Genomic DNA, 20,031 nt, shown 5'->3' with positions numbered 1-20,031 from the left:
TGCATCCTCACAGCTAACATAACTTACACTGATGATGGCTGTTGTTGAAGGTTAAGAAAATAAAAAAGTTCTTACAAAAGAAACCATTATTACTAAATAGAGAGAGGAGACTAATGGTTAAAATATTATGATACTATCTCAGCTCACCCACAGAAGTAACAAAAGAGAGGACCTTGACTTGGGTTAAGAAACAGAGGGAGGGAGAGTGGATGAAGTTTACAAGAATAATCACACAGTCACTCCTAACTTTCAAGCTCCTTACAGATGGTAGTATTTAACTTACCGAGTGTGGCTGTGGGAGCCTGACCCCAAGAGTGCAAGAGAGTGGCAGTTGGGGAGTGTTGGGAGGAGCCACCTTGCGTGTCCAGTGAGGGCAATAGATGTTGTAGTCCCAATTTGACTGCCAGAACACACCTAAGGGAAACCAAATTCTCAATGTGACTGATGCCAGCGAGCGTGCACACACACACACACACATACAAACATACGAGTTACACATTATAGGTGTAAAATATAGCACACCACGATTGGTTGCTGCACATCTGGTCCACCTCAACCACTGTAACTGTGCTCCAATCCTCACCTCACACCGCAAACACCACAAATATCCTGTGTCTGTGTACCTTTTCTCTGTCTCCTCTATCATTTCATTTTGATTCCCAGAGTATGTCAAAAAAGTAAAAATACACTGTGAGTTGCAATCATTTAGACAAAACAGCATCTTCAGAACAACTGGTATACTTTAAGACCTAACTAACATGTAAATCCATATGTCTTATTCATAGTTGACCTACCAGGCTTAAGTTTTAAGTTCTAAGAGGTGAGGGACTTGCACCAAGAAATATAAAAACTAACACATAAAAAACATAAACAAATAACATATACCCTTTCAAAATTTAGAAAATTAAAAATCATGAAAACCAGTTATAAATTCAAAAATTTCCAGTTGATTTTTAACATGTACAATTCTTGTGTATGGGTTCACCTCTGAACTGAATAAAATTGTTTGCTGTTAACCCAATAAAATATTAAAAGTAGTATCCCTGTAGTGAAGGGCTTAATAATATGAACAATCTACTCTAGGTGGTTCAGTTCCTCTTGTACCAACACTGGACCTGTGATGGATGAAGAAGGAACTCACCGTGAGTAATGGATGAGTATTTTACAGGTCACTCATTAATGACCCTTAGAATAAAAGAGGTAGTAAAGTCCTCACCAGTCTGAGCCACGAAGGTGTGGTGGATCCATGAGAGCTGCTAGACGCTGGACAGTCACTGTACAGAGGCTGGAGATGTGCACCTCACCACCAACCACTAAACTGGACACAACCTGGCAACATCCATACATGGTAATCTAAAAGATCATTTATTCAATTTATATACAGCACAGTATACAACTTTTTTTTTTCAACAGATCATTTTTTTTTTTTTTACAAATGATCTAAATTGCTAAAACATTCATAATGTTATATATTCTTTATCATATTATTATGCCTTGTCAATTAGGGACAAGAAGTGAAAAAGGTAAAATAATTAATTAATCAGGTAAAGTTATACTCTACTTGAAAAATATTTTATGAAAGTTCCCGATTACATAAAATATCTTTATATGGTCTTATGTATCTTTATGTATTCAATTTTAATGTAACCAACACTTACATCCTGTGATCCAAAACACACTAACTGGGAGAATGTTTCATCTTTCTCTGTTAATGGGTTATGAAGAGATGCCCGCACACCACCGCCAAGCAAGGATGTGTAGATGTCCGCCGGGGGCCAGGCATACACAGTAGACGAGTGGGAAGTGAGTTGATCAGCACTCAGGACATGTTTCTCTAGCACAAGACCTGGACACATCTCCACAAGCACCTAAGCATAATGGAAAGGTATTATTATTATTGGTATCACACTGAAACTATGAATCCACATACAGGGTGATTGAAAAGTCCCTGTGCACCTGAAATAATAAACAATATACCCTGTAATTGTAGTTTTTCCATGTTATACAGTACTGTACCGGCACTGTTAGATGTAGAACTGGGTAAATGATTACACCATTAATTATTGAAGGTACACAGGGAATTTCTGATCACCCAGTCTAAAGGCAAATAGCAACATGTAACATACTGTACATTAAAAAAAAAAGGTGATTACACATTACATATCTTGTAAATTACTTCAACACAACTCAACATTGGTAATACTGTACTAAAGGAAACAGAACCTAGGACTTTTTGCCATGAGTGGGAAATATCACAACAAGATCCTTCCAATGCTAAATGAATATTACAATAGAAAAATAAAACGAGAAATATGCCCCGGGTCAAACATTTTCTCCCTCCCAAAATGAAGCAGTATTGACCCCAAATGAGATAAAACAGCACACCCCCACTAAACAAGTCAGGGTAAATAAGTTCACAGACTCGTTCCCGTGATTCATTATCACCATAACGAGAAAAAAAAATGACACCAAACACTTACCAACTACAATAATGTCTTTTGAGATACTGAGAGATAAAATAAAATAAATCCTTAATGAAGAGACAACTTGGACAAATACTATACTGAAGTGTTGAATGAGAATTTAATAAGAATGATTTCGGGTGTAAGGAAGAAATGAGGATAAAAAAAAAGGGGGGGAGGGGAGGGAAATGGAATTACAATACAGTACAGTACTACAAAAATGTGCAGGAGTGAATTCGGTGACTGTAGAAACTGGAGATGAGATGAACTGAATATGAGGAGGATAGATCAAAGGTCATTAAGGAGAATGTGCGTGAGTCCTAACTGAAGAGGTGTTTGGAGATGTAGAGTTACAGTATATCATCCCTAAATCTCATTGGCCAATAATTAACCAATCATAGTTAAAAGCATCTATTAAGTAGCCGGTAAAACAAATGTAAATATTTATAATTAATACTTTACCTGGTCTATAATTGATAATTTACCTGGTCTTCTATAACTGATACTTTACCTGGTCTATAATTGATAATTTACCTGGTCTTCTATAACTGATACTTTACCTGGTCTTCTATAACTGATACTTTACCTGGTCTTCTACAACTGATACTTTACCTGGTCTTCTACAACTGATACTTTACCTGGTCTTCTATAACTAATACTTTACCTGGTCTATAACTGATACTTTACCTGGTCTATAACTGATACTTTACCTGGTCTATAAATGATACTTTACCTGGTCTTCTATAACTGATACTTTACCTGGTCTTCTATAACTAATACTTTACCCGGTCTATAACTGATACTTTACCTGGTCTATAACTGATACTTTACCTGGTCTATAAATGATACTTTACCTGGTCTTCTATAACTGATGCTTTACCTGGTCTTCTATAACTAATACTTTACCCGGTCTTCTATAATTACCTGGTCAATCATAGCTAACAGATCCTCCATGAAGAAAAATGCAACAGGTCCCGATTCTGGCGGTCCTCGAACCTTGAGCTCAATGGCCTCCCCTCCCTCCTCAAGAGTAAGTAGAGCTTCCAGGGGGCCCGAGCAGAACTTGGAGCCGCTGCACCATTGGTATAAGTCCGTGTCCCTCTCTGGGTATTCTTGCCAAGACCTCCGAAGCTGAACCTTTAGATGCGGCGAAGATATCGAAACGTGATTTAGATAAGTCCATCCGTCACCGTAATTGAGAAAGTTTTAAGACATGCTCTGCTCTCTCTCTCTCTCTCTTTATCTCAAACATTCTTTCCTTCTATTACTTTGTGGTGCAATTCATTACTCATCATTCATTCCACTCCAAAGTAACTGAAAAATTCAACTTTCTCCAATCAATATTAATATTTTTTTTCTCTCTGTCAGAAAAAGTAAAGAATTTCACAGAACTTAACAGTAAAACTGGGCAACAGTAAATGTCCCGGTGAAAGGGGCCGACAGAAGGATGTGGGAGGGGTTGAGTTGGAGGGAGGGAATTAATGTGCATGGGTCTTAGTTTCATAATTAAAATCAATAAAAAAAAAATCTCTCCTTTCAAAGAATTTTTTTTCTGTTTAAAATCAGTTTGAAACAACTGACTGAAATATTTTTATTTACAGCAAGCTAACCTGTAATACACAATACCAAAATGGTTATTGAATTCTTTGGATTCTTGTGAGGAGTTCCCAGTTTTAAACTTAAGTGACTCTCTGATGATTGGCTGCTAAGAAAACAGCAGGAGAACTCTCAACCAATCACAGGCTGGGAAAGAATGGTATGGCATCAAAGAATGGCCGTATGGCAAAGAGTTACTATGGCTTATGTGAATGGAGAAACTGATTACACAGAAAACAGTCAGAATTATAATGTGAGGAATGAACAGATGATTAATTACTGTACAGTATTCTTTACTGCCCACAAGTGGTAAGAATTTAATAAACAAACATCACCTTAATCAAATATTAAAGTATAAGTAGAGTACTACCGTATATACAAACCTGCAAACGGACGTAAATTGGTGGCAGAATATACTGTGTTGGTGCAGGGGAGCGTAGCCTCACACCACCATATACACCGTCTGTGTATCGTGGATCAACCTTCTCCCACAGTCCATCCAGGGTTTCAACTTGATTGAAGCAAGGAAATTCATATTCAATTTCTCCATCATTGTCACACTGGAAAATTTGAAATAATTAACTACTGCATTGTAATGTGGGTTTTTTAATAGTTTCAAGAAAATATAACTTTATATAATGAATTTAAGAAACCGTTACTTGAATGTTTTTTCACAAAACATTTCTCTGACATAGGTATTAGATTTAAACATGTTAGCTTTCACTTTCCAGAAAAATGGTGGCCAGTACTGTACAGTACATAGATTTCTTGAAATTTTGTACAAAAGTGCTCAATCACCTGCTGGTTAAGGATCTGGCTTAAAAAAAAAAAAAATACGGTACTGTAATTAGTATTAATTAAGAATCATTGAAATAATTACCATAAACACATTATAAAATTCTGAAAACCTTTGTATGAAATTTGAACAAAATCTACATTCTGACCTAATATGCAGAAACACAGGCATCTATTTTCCAACAATTTGGCTTTTTTACGGAAAGTGAAAAGTAATGTTTTAAACAGTGAAGTTATTCTACACTACAGAAAAAATTTATATGAAGGTGATTTAAAACCTAGGGTATTTAACCTCATATTATTTAAGTAGTTCCCATAAAAGCACTAACTTCACCATACTTACTTGAGTGCAGAGGTGTAAAGCCTCTAAAACCTGTAATAGGTCCAAGGCATCACACTCAGGGAAGCTCATTTGGAAGTCATCAACAGTGTAGCAGCCTGGTAAAAGAAACCATATATATTTTAATAATAAGAATAATACAATAATAATAATAATAATAATACAGTATACAGTTTTAATAATAAGAATAAGAATTACCATTACTATTATTGATATTCAGTCAATTTGACCAAGGACAACTGATAAAGCCATGATAGGCTGTTTCCAGTAGAGTATTTATGCCAGCAGCATCTGGTGTTCTTAGGGCCAGGCAGTCATTCATCCAAGTACTAACCAGACTAATAACAAAAACATACAATCTTTCATAAGTACCCACTAAAAGAAAATTTAGCAAAGTTGCTTCAAGATAAGTTTAATAGTATATCTGAGACCTGTGTACTGGTAAGTCTTCTTTAGGTAATATGACTATAATGATGGAACGTAAGGTATTCTATATTTCTCTACAATAAGATTCCAACAATATTTTAGCTGAAGCACCAAATTAAAATGGTTTCTTTCCTTACAGAGAAAATAATCAATGGTATCTAATGTACTTACCAGTGACCCTAGCCTGGGCAGCATACTGTGTAGAGAGGAGGTGCCCCAACTGTTGATGGGTGAGCCATGCAGGGTCGAGCACAACCAGGTCCTGTGCCTCCGCCTTCAAATACACTACTTCACCCATTAGTTGTAGCTGCTGGACCACCTGGGAGTATCAGAAAACATATACTGTACTGACAAAAATCTGTGTGTTGTATTGAAAAAGGTGATTCTCTCCTCTGAACCATTAAAGTTCATTAATTTCATATTCAGAGTTCTTTATTTTTTTTTTTCACTGGAAAGCATGAAGTCCTGAAATCTAACACAATACAAATAAAGAGGATCAGGACTACACACTTAACATGACACTTATTAGGGATATTTCTTGGTTTTCCCAGTAGTGGATTTAATATCTATCTATTCAATAAGTAAGAAGTTTGAAGATTACAATGGCATGATAAACACATCTGAAGCCACTTTATACTGTACCACGTCTTATTCTCACCCAGAGCTTCTCAGATAAAGCTTTGACTACAGAACATCATAACCCCCAACAACAAAGGCCAGATGGCACAAGACAGACCCCCCCCCAAAACACTTCACTCTCACAAACCTCTCGCAAATGTTCTTCACCAGCAAGGGGGTTGACCCGCTGGTGAGTGACATCAACAAACTGGGGCCACGACACCACAGGGAACTCCCCCAGTGATGCTCGCCACTCAGCCAAGGTGCTGACCACTGCACCCAGGAAGCCTGTCACCCGTGGTACTCCCTGCACAGTGAATATGAGAAAAGTAACAAAAGAGTTCTTAGCTTATATCAAAGATTAATCTAAAAACAAAAACAAATGAAAGGAATATGAACTGACCTACAACTGTAATATTTCTACTTTTTAATAATGTCTTAATTTAAAGTTATAAATATACTAATAACAATAACAACAACTTTGAATAAACTAAATTACACAGTTACTGAGGCATGAATAAAAGTATTTAAAGGAAAAAACAACTTTCTGTGATTTAATCTTAAGCTTGTTTACGTTATATAACTTTCAAAGAATAAAACACTAACTACCTTCCATATATTTACACACAGCTTGACATCCTAAACAAGAAGAAAATAAAGCTTTGGTGTTTAAAATAATACAAATCACTATCATCTAAACCAGTGGCTCCCAACCTTTTTTGTCTGCGACCATAAATTTCCCAACAATAGGGTGTCGTGACCCTCAGGCATATAATATATTATATAGCTTGAATGTTAAGCAAAAATTTGTTTGACTATGATAAGTATTATATTTTTTAAATTGTCTGAAGGCCCCTCGCGACCCTACTGAGGACACCCCACGACCCTACTGAGGACACCCCACGACCCTGATTTGGGTCGCGACCTGAGGATGGGAACCGCTGATCTAAACCAATGTAAACCTAATGGCTATACTATATTAATAAACCTAAAACTCAGGCACTGTAAGCCTCTCTTATGAAAAATTGGACCAATTTCCTCAACAAACATTGATTTTCAGTGGTGGAGAAATAGAAAAAAAAATCAATTATTTTCTGAAGTGCACTAAGATAGAGGTCAACAATCATCACGTATACTTCATGAGAGTTTTGATCCATGGGACAACATGAACAGAGGTGTGTGTGTGGGTGTGTGTGTGTGGAAACTAACCAGAATAGTGTAAAAAAAAAAAACCCAGATTATGTGGTACAGTACCTTTGATGGTGGATATAATTACCGTATATACTCGTGTATAGTTCGAGTTTTTAAGACCAAATTTTTAGGCAAAAAATTGGGGGTCGTCCTATACATGCGTAATAGTTTTGTTAGGTTGAACCCGTGCATGATGGGAAGGGCGAGGAGCAAATTTTAGCTTCAGACATGAAAAATATTTACCATTTACTGTCAGTAAACAATGGAAACATAAAATATGTACCAATTAGTAATGAAAAGTTGTGCAGTTCCTTCAGTAAATGAAGCTCACCAACTTACAATAGGCTAAATTACCTTACAACGTGCTTTCAGTAGTCTATGTTGAAGTTCTTAGCACAGGCTAACTTATCATATCATATACGGTATCACAGTTCTCATTGATCTACAAAAAATACCGGTATTAAAAACCTTTTCGATATTTCACACTTAATATAATACCCGGTAATCTACTTCAACTTCCTATTGTTTACAACGACGCACGACGCATCACGCACCACCAGCTGTATCAGCTAGACGGTACACATGTTTTTCGAATCGTTTTCAGTTAAAAAACTGTTACATCACCTGTATATTTTACCTTAACTGTGCCTGAATGAATATATTCTCCGAAATAAATAGTAGTTTTGCTGAAACAAGATGTACCGGTATTTTAATGTAAAATAGGATAAAATACATGACGAAAACAAAAGATTTTACCTAACCTTCCGATGTTCAAGAGAAGTTACTCGTTTTTTAGTAGTTTTTGGTTAAAATATTGTTATATTACAATGGTACTCTATTCATACTGTGCTTGATATAATGCATTCACGGAAATGTAATATTTTTGCTGAAATGACGTACGTATTACAGTGGAAAGTGGGATGAAATCGTGACGAAAACAATGACTTTCGCTTTCTTTCGTTCAAAAGATGTTACCGTAATTGCTTTTCGAATGCTTTTCAGTTAAAAAACCGTTGTATTACGATAATATTCTATCCTAATTGACTTGAATAAATACTACGATACCATATTTCTGAATATTTTCATTAAAATCCATCAAAATAATTTTCCTTGTCATCGTCTGCAGCACCAAACAGCTTCTCCCAGTCCTCTCCTTGAACAGGGCTAGAGGGTACGTGTTTTTCGAATCGTTTTCAGTTAAAAAACTATTACATCACACGTATATTTTACCTAAACTGCGCCTAAATGAATATATTCTCGGAAATAAATAGTAGTTTTGCTGAAACGTGATGTATTTCAATGTAAAATAGGATAAAATACATGACGAAAACAAAAGACTTTACCTAAGCTTCTGTTCTTGAGATGTTACTCGTTTTTTTAATAGTTTTCGGTTAAAATTCTGTTATATTACAATGATATTCTATTCATACTGTGCTTGATATAATACATTCACGGAAATGTAATATTTTTGCTGAAATTACGTACGTATTACAGTGGAAAGTGGGATAAAATCGTGACGAAAACAATGACTTTCGCTTTCTTTCGTTCAAAAGATGTTACCGTAATCGCTTTTCGAATGGTTTAGTTAAAAAACTGTTGTATTACAATAATATTCCCTCCTAATTGACTTGAATAAATACTTGAATGGAAATATACAATATTTTTGTTGAAACTACCCGCGTTTCAGTGTAAAGTGTCCTAATAATAAATGGTAAACAATTTGCCTTCGGCACTCGTGTTTCATGCACGGCGAGCCTCAGTTTATAGGACGTAGAGCGTTTTTAGTGAAGGTTTTGTTGTTCCATTACCCTCAAAAACGTGGGTCGAACTATAAACGAGGCATATTGTAAATTAACGATTTCTTGGTCAAAAAATCAGGGTCGACCTATAAACAAGGGGGGGTTATAGACGAGTATATACGGTAGGCAGATTATATATGGTACCAACAATCAATTTTAATATTTGTACCATCATGCTAGTTGACTCTTTCCGGTCATTACTCACTATCTCCTCCATAAACTGCATGATAGGAGCCACACTATATAACACGCCATCTCCTTTATGTTCATGAATTATGGGATCATCGATAATTTAGGATTCAAAATTTTTAGTTTAGGTATCTATCCTCATAATAAACAATGGTATCAAAACTCTCATAAGTTTACCTGTTTCAAGATTAACTGGTAGAATAAAGTGATGAAATAACTTTAACAACATAATCTACCTATATCTTATCTACCTAGAGTTAATATATCTGTCAAACACAAACAAGTAACTACAATACTGGTTCAAGAAGGCCTATCTAAAAATCACAGAATACAAAATTAAATAAAAAAATGTCTAAGAGTTGCTGAAAAATCTGAAAAGTTAGGTTTAAAATGCATAAGACACAAGAAAATCTTTATGGCTCATTTGCTGCTGTTACTGGGAGACAAACACTGAGACAAGCAAGACCGGACGACTAGTACAGTAGATAATACCAACATGCAAACATCAACATCTTGCATACCATTGAGGAATAAAACACAACGGTCACTGAGATCATCGTCAAAATAAAAATATACCGTTAGAGTGATTGAAAAGATAAAACAAAGTAGAAAGTCAACACAAAGCATCAGTTCATTCTTCAGCAATTTAAAAATATCTCCATCACTCTATACAATTATAAAATATCCCATACAATACTTAAACCAATCTCTGTACTTAACAAGAGAATCATAAATTGTGAGATAGAATACAGTACTATATCAAGAGTACTGGTGTGACTCAGTACCTGTAACTCGATAAACACAAAAGCACTACACAGAATGCTTGAGACACACTATTGAATTAGCGTTTACACATTTCACGTGGCTTAGTCAGCGTACTATTACAACAGAATACGGATGCCTCGGTTCATTCATCGCCATAAGGATGAAATGAACACGACGCCACCTCCCATATAACGTGGTACAGTAAGTTTTATCATTGGTACAGAGTGATGCATTCTACTTCCCTTCATAAAGATAAAACTACCCAAGGTGTTCAGTTTGTAAATTCTTTTTCAAGTAAATAGCAAAAGAACCTAAGAATGGTGAGACAGATCAATGCACAATACCAGGTATGTGTGTATGGGCTGTGTGCTTTTTGTAATAATAATAGTTAATAATAATTAACAGTTTATTGAAAGAACATGTGTATAAGTATGTATAAGTATGGTCAAAATATAATAATATACTACAAGTGAGTTCGTAACTGTGTGTTGTGTGTCGTCCATTTTACCCTCACTTTGCTTCATTTTGAGGGACACAGTTGATGTGAGGCAGGACTGTGTAAATGATGTGTTGTGATCAGGTTATGAGTGGGGTGTTGTGTGAGCCCAACTGTCATATACCAGATGATGGCTAGAGATAATAGATAAACAGATAAATATAGACAGTGAATGTTTAATATACAGAACTTTTAATCATCATATAAATTTAGAACACAGTGGTAGTTTTGTCTTCAATTATTGCTTTGCATAACCTGATTAAATAAATAAAAATGTTCATTAGATTACTTAATCCAAACTACACATAACAAAAATCAAGGGATGCAAATGAATTGTATACAGAAAAGACAATCAAAAGACCAGATGCAACTCCTCACATCAACATTACAAATTAAAGTCAAAATATTTAAAAAAAATTTTAGATGCTTACATAGGCATTAAGGTACAGCTATCTGAGGGTGCTCTCAATAACATCAAGAACAACAAAATTAACATAAATAAATAAACATCAAAATAGCAAACAAATGTCATAAAGTGCAAAGGACAACTTCGAGAACAGACATTACAAAAAGTTGCAAAAACCATATCTGATTATAGAGGACACAATGGGGGTCTTAGAGGGATGTCTTATATGGTGGTCACAGTGAAGACATAATATAGTAGAACCTAGACTGCCCATCTACACAACACAAGCCACTTTCATCACACATCCATCCTTACACAATTCATGTTAAGGATTCGTCCAATGACTACAGGTACTTCAGCGTAACCAACAGCCCCCTAATATTCATGGCAGGGAGATAGATGACATGAACATTATCACACCACAATAAGACTGATAACAACACTATACACAGACTGTCATGAATAATGGGGGTTTTAAGTTCTACTACATTATCATTACAATTGTTGAGAATTAAAATGCAGATTAAATTCAAAATATCTACAGTTCAGATAGGCATAGAGATCTATCTATTCTTCGTTTCAGTTCCTGACAGGATGCAACCAATTTATTGCAACTGATTGTGACATTGTATTCAAGATTTCTATCAATCACTTGTTTTCTTTCCTGGAAAAATGGCTAAAACTTAACTCTTGGGTACGAGGGCCGACACTTAGTACTGCTCCTCAAAACAAATGACCACTACTAAAGCTGCTCAAGCCACTGGAGGTTGATAGTAAGCCACCTCAACCACAACAAGCCACCACACAACAAAGAAGCCAGTGATCTAACAGAGCCAGGGAAACAAAGACTGTGCTTGGTGCATAAAACAGATTAGCAACCCCACCTCTAGCTCAAAGTTTGCCCATTGAAACATCTCTATTGCTAATAGAGTTGCAAGTTGCCAATCTCTAACACTAACCTACACAAGTGGGGAGCTCCATTAGAACTTTGGATTTCTAAGAGTAGGGAACAACAGTAGACAGAGGTATTGTGAATTATACTGGTGCATCAACAATCCATCCTGAACACTAAATATTTATGTAGCATGACTGAATTTGGTAAAGTAAATATGAAACACCTGATGGTAATACAACTACAAGTGTTGCTATATTGTGAAGTAGTTCTTATTTTGAAGTGAACAAATAAAGTATGGCCTTGTAAAGTAACCCAGGTGTTCCACAAGGAGCTTCTATTTGTGTTGGTGCAAATAAAAGTGTAAGCATTGGTACGTGGAGATGGGGAAGATGGAAATGTTATCCAGCACACAGAGATATTTAGTCACTTAGTCCATCTGTGAGAGAAAATCTGTTTATGGTGTAAAGAGAATAAATGATGAGACTCATTTTCTTCTGTTTAAAAACAACAAAGACAATAATGTACTTGTCTTCAACAAATTAAAATGGATCAAACAGAACTATGCCCCAAATATAATGTTCTGAAAAAAATACAAAAAGATTCCCAAAGTTATATCACCACCTTCTCCATCTCCATTAACGGCCAACATTTTCCCTCATAAGCCCCGGATATGCATGTGAACACATGTAAAAGACAAGATAGTGTGGTGATAGTGGCAGGCTATGGGAGATAATATTTATATATACAGAGAGAGAATGAGAGAGAGGGGACAGAAAGAGTGTGGCAATCATCACCTCACACGCGTCAGGTTGCAGGATCGTATATCCATCACCGCTAACAGCCGCCCCAACAGCATACGCCACACTGGCTCCGCTCCAGCCCTGCGGCCTGCGCTCATGCAGTAGAGTTCATTTTCCATTCACATATACGGGAAAAAATGTGTCGCCGAAATCCCTGGGATGACGCAAGGATATACAAAAACTAAACCTTAAGTGACAATCTGGATCTGTCAACTGCACAGGATTTCGGGTTGATTTTTCCCCCTTGAGAAACGTGTGGAAATAAACTCTACTCCAGCTTGACACAGCGGCACAATTCTAGGTTATATGAATAGGAAGTCTACACGTGCCAGGCCGAGCCAATGCAACTTACCACACACCAGATATATCAGTATGTTATTGAGGGGTCACTCTTCCAGTGAGTCAAGTGTTATCAAGGAGAGAAAAATAAGTTTATTATGATGACTTGCTAATGACTTAAACAACCCTTTCCAAAAACTGTGGTAATGTGCAGCTGCGTTAGTATTAGTAGGAAAACTTTTAATATTATTTGACACAACGTGAAATACATGAGCAGTTCTTATTTCAACTCATGCTATATACTACATCATTTAACTGCTCTACTGTGGACATGCTAGTCAATCAGGTAAAATCCTCATATCCCCAATGTCATGGACAATAATGACAAAAATGGAATGAAAACTTCCAGTAAATTCAGACTTATCACCAATAAGTAAAGTAGTATGTCATGTATCAGCATTATCAAACACTCTTTATCTAAGTATTGTGTAACAGTGTTGGGTCTCTGAGCCACACCCCATGTCACCTTACAACAGTATAAGCAAAAGGTCTCTATGCCTTCCCAATCTTAATGTCAGATGGCAAATTACAGCTCCATGATCACATGCAAAGTATAATTTCAGACATGTATGCAACAATCACAACCTGAAAAAATTTAGGAAAGATTGAACCAAATAACAATTATGTAGAAACAACTATAACATGCAATTCAGGTAATTGCCAATTGGGGAGGGTTAAATAATCCTTACATAATGATACTGATCATGCTATTATAAAGCATGTACTGTATAGATAAAGAGATGGGGAATGGAACACAACAACAAAATTTATTGAAAAAATTAATCACACCATTGTCTACTTCAAATTAATCTTTTTTATATAATTACATTATTTTTAAGTATCCTGTCATATATACAAACCACAATAACTTCATATAGAATTGATAAGATAAAGAATTCACTGTCTGACTGGTTATGGTTAGTATAACTTAGTGGAAATGAGCGGTTATTAAGCACAAGAGATATTAAAGTGTACAATGTGTATATGACCAGCAGCAACATCTATGCATTATCAAGAGTAACAGCAAGATAATAATGATTTAAAAGTCTCAACAAAATATTCATAGAGCTTTTGTCGAACCTTTGGCCTCTCTATTCAACTGAAGCAGCTACATTACTATTTATATCTCGCAGTGTCCACTCACTCAATCAGGATAAAAAATAATCCACAAGTTGAATTTGTATTATGTTTTAGTACCTAATATAATCACCTGCACTATTACCTGGTACAATACAGCAGTTGGCGCTTTTTTTAGATGTGGCAACTGAGCTTATGTACATCATATTAAAACTTCCAGAATGGCCCAAAGGAACCTCACAATATTAGCCAGACTAAGGATGCTAGATAATCATTCCACAGCATTGCCACATCTCACAAAATGCACAAGCCACTGTACCAGGTATAAGTGCAGGAGACTATACCTGTGGGGTCCTAACAATCACTGTGTGGAGGAGCAACAAGGGTGTATCAGTCACTATCAACAGTGGAAAGGATGATGTAGAAAAAAGCACTTTCAAGATTATATACAAAATGCATCATGGTAAGTTAGCAGACTGGAATAAGTTATAAAATAGGAATGAAATGAACCAATGGAGAGAGAGAGAGAGAGAGAGAGAGAGAGGGGGGAAGGTGGTTCAAACATGCTTATAAAAATCATCCCTCAATTTACAAAAGGGTTCCAATCATGAAAAAACATTCGGAAATTGCCTGTACAATCTGGGCAAGTGAAGTAGGTTGGGGATAGAAGCAATTTGGTATGGCAAGAATAAAGGTGCATTTCAGTGAGGTGTGTCGGTGATCTGGACGACCTAGAGGAGAGGGAGGAGAAGAGAGAAAGGGGGGGTTTGTTTATATATACGTGACTGTTCAGATACTCTTATATATGGTAATTGTGGCATTAAGGGTTTTCTTCCTAAACTAGTCTGGGGTAGAGCATGAGATAAATTAAACAAACACATTAGATACAAAGAGAGAGAGAGAGACAGTGATAAAGATAGAGAGAGATGGGAAAAAAGAGAGAAAGACATTTATATATGGAATTTGTTGCTCCAAACCTGAACTTGTCAATTACATCATGTATAAACTGTACTAATTTATTGTTCATTGTTCATAATATACAGTACAGTAAAGTGTAAATCATTATTCTCAAATTATGTTATGCTGGATATATTTCAGATACACAGTACAGTATACCAAATTATAACAAAAAAATCCTGATTGAGAGTCTAGAGGACACAGGACTCCTAAATGGTCTACAATAATATCAATTAAATCCATCAGTGAAAAGCTTGACATAAGGACACAAAATCAGGCTCCTGCATTATGGTGAAAAATTTCTCGTCCTTTTTTTCAACTCCACCAAAGCACAACTTACAACCTTCCCTAATGTTAAGAAGCAGTTAAATGGGCTTGTTATCACACTGTCCTGTTCTGTATTATATGAATTATTTCTAGTGATTATTCAGCCAAAAAAAAAATTAATTATATGTGTACTGTACAGTTCTTTGCTACCATGTTAATGCTTTAATCTCAGTGACTATATTAGGCTTTAATGTGTAAATGCATAGGTATCACAAGGGAATTTTTAATAAGTTATAACACCTATAAATTAAAACATATGAACAACTAGTACCTTACTTACAGACATCTCACTTCCCTAGTTAAGAAAATCTTTTGATTAGTTATTTCTACAATCAGACACACCAGCAAAACCTCCCTTATTTCTACAGCAGACACACCAGTCAAACCTCCTTCTCAGAGCACACCAGCAAACCTCCTATTTCTCAACAGCCCACAACCTCCTATTTCTACAGAACCAGTCAAACCTCTATTTCTACAACACACCTTTCTGCAACACACAAACTCCTTATTTTACAAAACCTCCTTATTTCTACAGCAGACACACCAGCCAAACCTCCTTATTTCTGCAGCAGACACACCAGTCAAACCTCCTTATTTCTACAACAGACACACCAGTCAAACCTCCCTTACTTCTACGAACACATACTATTCTCAAACCAGCAACCTCCTTATTTCTCACAGACACACCACAAACCTCCTTTTCTAGCAGACACACCAGTCAAACCTCACTTATTTCTACAGCAGACACACCAGTCAAACCTCCCTTATTTCTACAGCAGACACACCAGTCAAACCTCCTTATTTCTACAGCAGACACACCAACCTATTTCTAGCAGACACACCAGTCAAACCTCCCTTATTTCTGCAGCAGACACACCAGTCAAACCTCCTTATTTCTACAGCAGACACACCAGCCAAACCCCTTATTTCTACAGAGACACACCAGTCAACCTCCCTATTTCACAGACACACCAGTCAACCTCCCTTATTTCACACAACCAACCCTATTTCTACAGCACACAGTCAAACCTCCTTATTTCTACAATCAGACACACCAGCAAAACCTCCCTTATTTCTACAGCAGACACACCAGTCAAACCTCCCTTACTTCTACAGCAGACACACCAGCCAAACCTCCCTTATTTCTTCAATCAGACACACCAGCCAAACCTCCCTTATTTCTACAGCAGACACACCAGTCAAACCTCCCTTATTTCTACAGCAGACACACCCCCTTATTTCTATAGCAGACACACCAGTCAAACCCCCTTATTTCTACAGCAGACACACCAGCCACACCTCCCTTATTTCTCTACAGCAGACACACACCCCCTTATTTTTACAGCAGACACACCAGTCAAACCTCCCTTATTTCTACAGCAGACACACCAGCCACACCCCCTTATTTCTACAGCAGACACACCAGCCAAACCCCCTTATTTCTACAGCAGACACACCAGCCACACCTCCCTTATTTCTACAGCAGACACACCAGCCAAACCCCCTTATTTCTACAGCAGACACACCAGCCACACCTCCCTTATTTCTACCTACAGCAGACACACCAGCCACACCTCCCTTATTTCTATCTACAGCAGACACACCTTCCTCAACACCAGTCACTCACACCTGCACCTGATTCAGCACAAGTCCTCACCACTAACCTGGGTAACTTTGGCCTTGCAGTCTGCCAAGTACTGTTTGAGGGCGCGGACAGCAGTAGAGCCCGGAGCCGTGGCATCCACCACATACACTGTATCGTGCACTTCAAATACATCACCAAAGAGATTCAGAAGCTTCTCCTGAGGAATAGATAAGACAATCAGGGCATGGCTAGTGAGGCACAACACTAAAACACACTGACAGACACACCATATGAAGCTCCGAAATATATACGTGATGCCATGAAAAAGTAAAAAGTATCTTATGTATCAGTCTGTGATGCAATACACGGGTTAAAGACTCCTGGAGAATACCGTTATTGTAAGACCAAATTGAGACACAAAGACACCATCCACCCATCACCCTGTGGACTGTTTTTTTGCCACCTCTGACTCACCTGCAGAAGATGGACTTGAGGGGCCACGAAGTCTCCCTGGAGGTTACGGTGACACTGGGCCACGTCAGCATGAGTTCCCACTAGAGTCACTTTTGCCGGTTTGCTTGGCTTTCCCCGAACATCTGAGGGGGACAATCTTCCTGCTTTATTCATACTTGTGATGCCAGAAAAGGTATTAACATCTTACAAGGAATCTTACCCCAACATCAACCATAATCTCTTTCACTTGATAAAACTTCCATCAACATTGACTACTTGACTCACAGAGGTACTGTACTCACTTAAAGGTTCCATGGGAGGAATCCGAGCTTGGAGGAAGGACATCCAGAAGGAACACTGTTGTAACTGAACATCAAATGGCTGGTTGAGAGGGAATACTATAAGGTGAACACAAGATGTATTGCCAATGAAGTGGTCGTACACTGGGAAGTACGCCTCGTGACCTGAGAACTCCCACAGCGACAGTTCACCCACACCGGAGATATTTACCTTTAGAAACGAGGAAAAGAGTTAAAGCTTTTTCTGAGGATGACGCCCATTCACAACGTGGGTGTATAACTGGATGACTCTACTACTTCATAAATTAAAAACTTTACCATGGCTGAAAATTTTTAGCCACAAGCCTTAAAACATGTGATATAAATCAAAATGAATATGTACAGTATGAACATAATTTAACCCAAAAGAAGTTATTTAGGAAATATTTCTAACTAAGTATTCTCTTTCACGTAATATATAAACAAAGATTGACAAATCTTCAATAATGTATATAAGAATCTATATTTATATTTACACAAAGAAGAACTAATTTACCTGTTGAACATCGATGCCTTTAGTGTAATTCTCACAGGGTTCGAAGGTAAGAGAGTTCTGACGAGAGCTTAGGGGCGACTCCATTTCAAAGTGACCCTTCATAGCAGAGGGACCTGGTGGGGAGTAAGAGATACCATTGATACTTTAGTCATTCCAGTCAAGAGGATGTTACGATGGGGCAGCATGAAGACTATTTTGCTGTGGAGGCCCCTCACTGTAACCAAACATTCCCCATCTATTATTGCTCTCGCTGTTTCAGTCGTTCTTCTTCCTCGCATTAATATTTTTTCAAGAGCCAAATTATAGTACTGTCTCATTAAGGAATACATGACCAAATACCAAGTGTGACCTTACCATTAAACAAGCCATATAAGAGCATATTTAACAAGTCTAAAGTAATCAATGCACACACCCAAGGAACTAGTGTACAGTACTTACTCTTTCCTGCTGACCCTATTGATGTGGAAGAGGTGTTACTTTTACTCCTGCGGAAAAAGGAGGAGAAGTAACCGGTCTTAAGGGTCTCGACGAGGGCGGTCTTCCCTGATCCCGAGTGACCCAAGATCTTCACCTTGATCCGGGGAATGGACGAGAGGCTTGGGATGAGTTGCTGTATGTACTCCTCTCGCTGCTGTTCCTGCGGGTGTAAGGATATGATGCCGGCACAGTTAACTAAATACGACAACAAGAAGTTTTCATGACCAATGTTTATTATGTAATCTTTAAGTGGTGTTAATTATGTTATTTTTAAGCAATCCTAATGATGTTATCTTCCAGTGAAATTTATTATGCAATCTTTCACACAGATATAACGATGAACAGCTACAAAATACAGGGGGGTACGGGCATCTCTAAATTAACAGTGAATCGATTTACGAGCGATTTTTTGGCAACTGAACCCTTTTGTGAATCAAGGAAAGCCTGTGCTTTGGAAAACTTCAATTGGAAAACCATGAAAAAAATAAAAAACTAATATACAGTATTTAACTACAAGGTCATCACTCTGCCTTCACAATAACAGTGCATGAAAGTCCCAATCTAAACTAACCCATTCTCTATCTATGACACATAACAATTTTGCACAGGGAGGGAGATTGTAGTTGTTACTTCGTTTCATCCATAGCATTAAAATGGTGTTAATACTTGCCCCTCTGAGTTTGTTCAGAAGATCAGCAATGTCGTCGTACCCCTGGGCCATGGCAGACACTTCAGCTAGGATCCCATCACGGCTCTTCTGTTCCACCATGCACCCAGCCAAACACAGGCACCTGGGATATAAAAGTAAAAAAAGGGGGCATTGAACTTGGAGATCTTGTGAATGATTTATTGTTTTATCAGTAATAAAAAACAGAAACAGCATCTATGTTAAAAATCTTGTCAATGGTTTAATTTTGTCTCAAAAAAAAAAAATAATTTATGTTAAAACTTGTCAATGGTAAGATATCTTTTCAATAAAAGTAAAAAAAAAAGTATCTACAGTATGTTGAAAACCTCATGAATGGTTTAATGTTGGCATGTTAAAAATCTTGTTAGTGGGTTTAACATTCTCGCAATTACAAAACAAACTTTTTAGAACAGTGAGGAATCAATGACTTGGTGGGAGCTACAGGTCAATGGTTAGGTTACCAACTGAAAGTTATTTATGCAACTTAAAACACTGGCATCTAGACCCAGTATAGGC

General features: G+C 37.1%; 1 protein-coding gene and 1 long non-coding RNA gene across 9 annotated transcripts in view; both read right to left on the bottom strand.

The window, feature by feature from the left end:
- Positions 1–20,031, bottom strand: part of LOC121878682 (death-associated protein kinase 1-like) — a 94,216-nt gene that overhangs the window by 4,515 nt on the left and 69,670 nt on the right. For 6 of the 8 annotated variants that reach the window (XM_042385009.1, XM_042385012.1, XM_042385013.1 and 3 more), the window contains 15 exons: positions 19,498–19,618; positions 18,789–18,987; positions 18,351–18,463; positions 17,819–18,026; positions 17,538–17,659; positions 17,143–17,280; positions 12,773–12,859; positions 6,386–6,544; positions 5,791–5,938; positions 5,197–5,291; positions 4,442–4,618; positions 3,387–3,599; positions 1,659–1,868; positions 1,217–1,329; positions 284–414 (listed from right to left, as the gene is read on the bottom strand). In XM_042385009.1, the coding sequence (XP_042240943.1) occupies positions 284–414; positions 1,217–1,329; positions 1,659–1,868; positions 3,387–3,599; positions 4,442–4,618; positions 5,197–5,291; positions 5,791–5,938; positions 6,386–6,544; positions 12,773–12,859; positions 17,143–17,280; positions 17,538–17,659; positions 17,819–18,026; positions 18,351–18,463; positions 18,789–18,987; positions 19,498–19,618 (2,234 nt within the window). The remainder of the gene's footprint in view (positions 1–283; positions 415–1,216; positions 1,330–1,658; positions 1,869–3,386; positions 3,600–4,441; positions 4,619–5,196; positions 5,292–5,790; positions 5,939–6,385; positions 6,545–12,772; positions 12,860–17,142; positions 17,281–17,537; positions 17,660–17,818; positions 18,027–18,350; positions 18,464–18,788; positions 18,988–19,497; positions 19,619–20,031) is intronic. The other 2 variants (XM_042385010.1, XM_042385011.1) reach the window with 2 other exon arrangements.
- LOC121878687 lies at positions 12,866–17,136 on the bottom strand. Its single transcript, XR_006091206.1, has 3 exons — positions 16,543–17,136; positions 16,203–16,272; positions 12,866–15,864 (listed from the first exon to the last, which is right to left on the bottom strand). It is a non-coding gene; the product is annotated as an uncharacterized LOC121878687 (long non-coding RNA).

This window comes from Homarus americanus, unplaced genomic scaffold (assembly GCF_018991925.1).
Source record: "Homarus americanus isolate GMGI-L3 unplaced genomic scaffold, GMGI_Hamer_2.0 scaffold23518, whole genome shotgun sequence".
NCBI classification, from domain to species: domain Eukaryota; kingdom Metazoa; phylum Arthropoda; class Malacostraca; order Decapoda; family Nephropidae; genus Homarus; species Homarus americanus.
The sequence above is the reverse complement of the archived record's forward strand: the minus strand, read 5'-3'. Positions and strand labels throughout refer to the sequence as shown.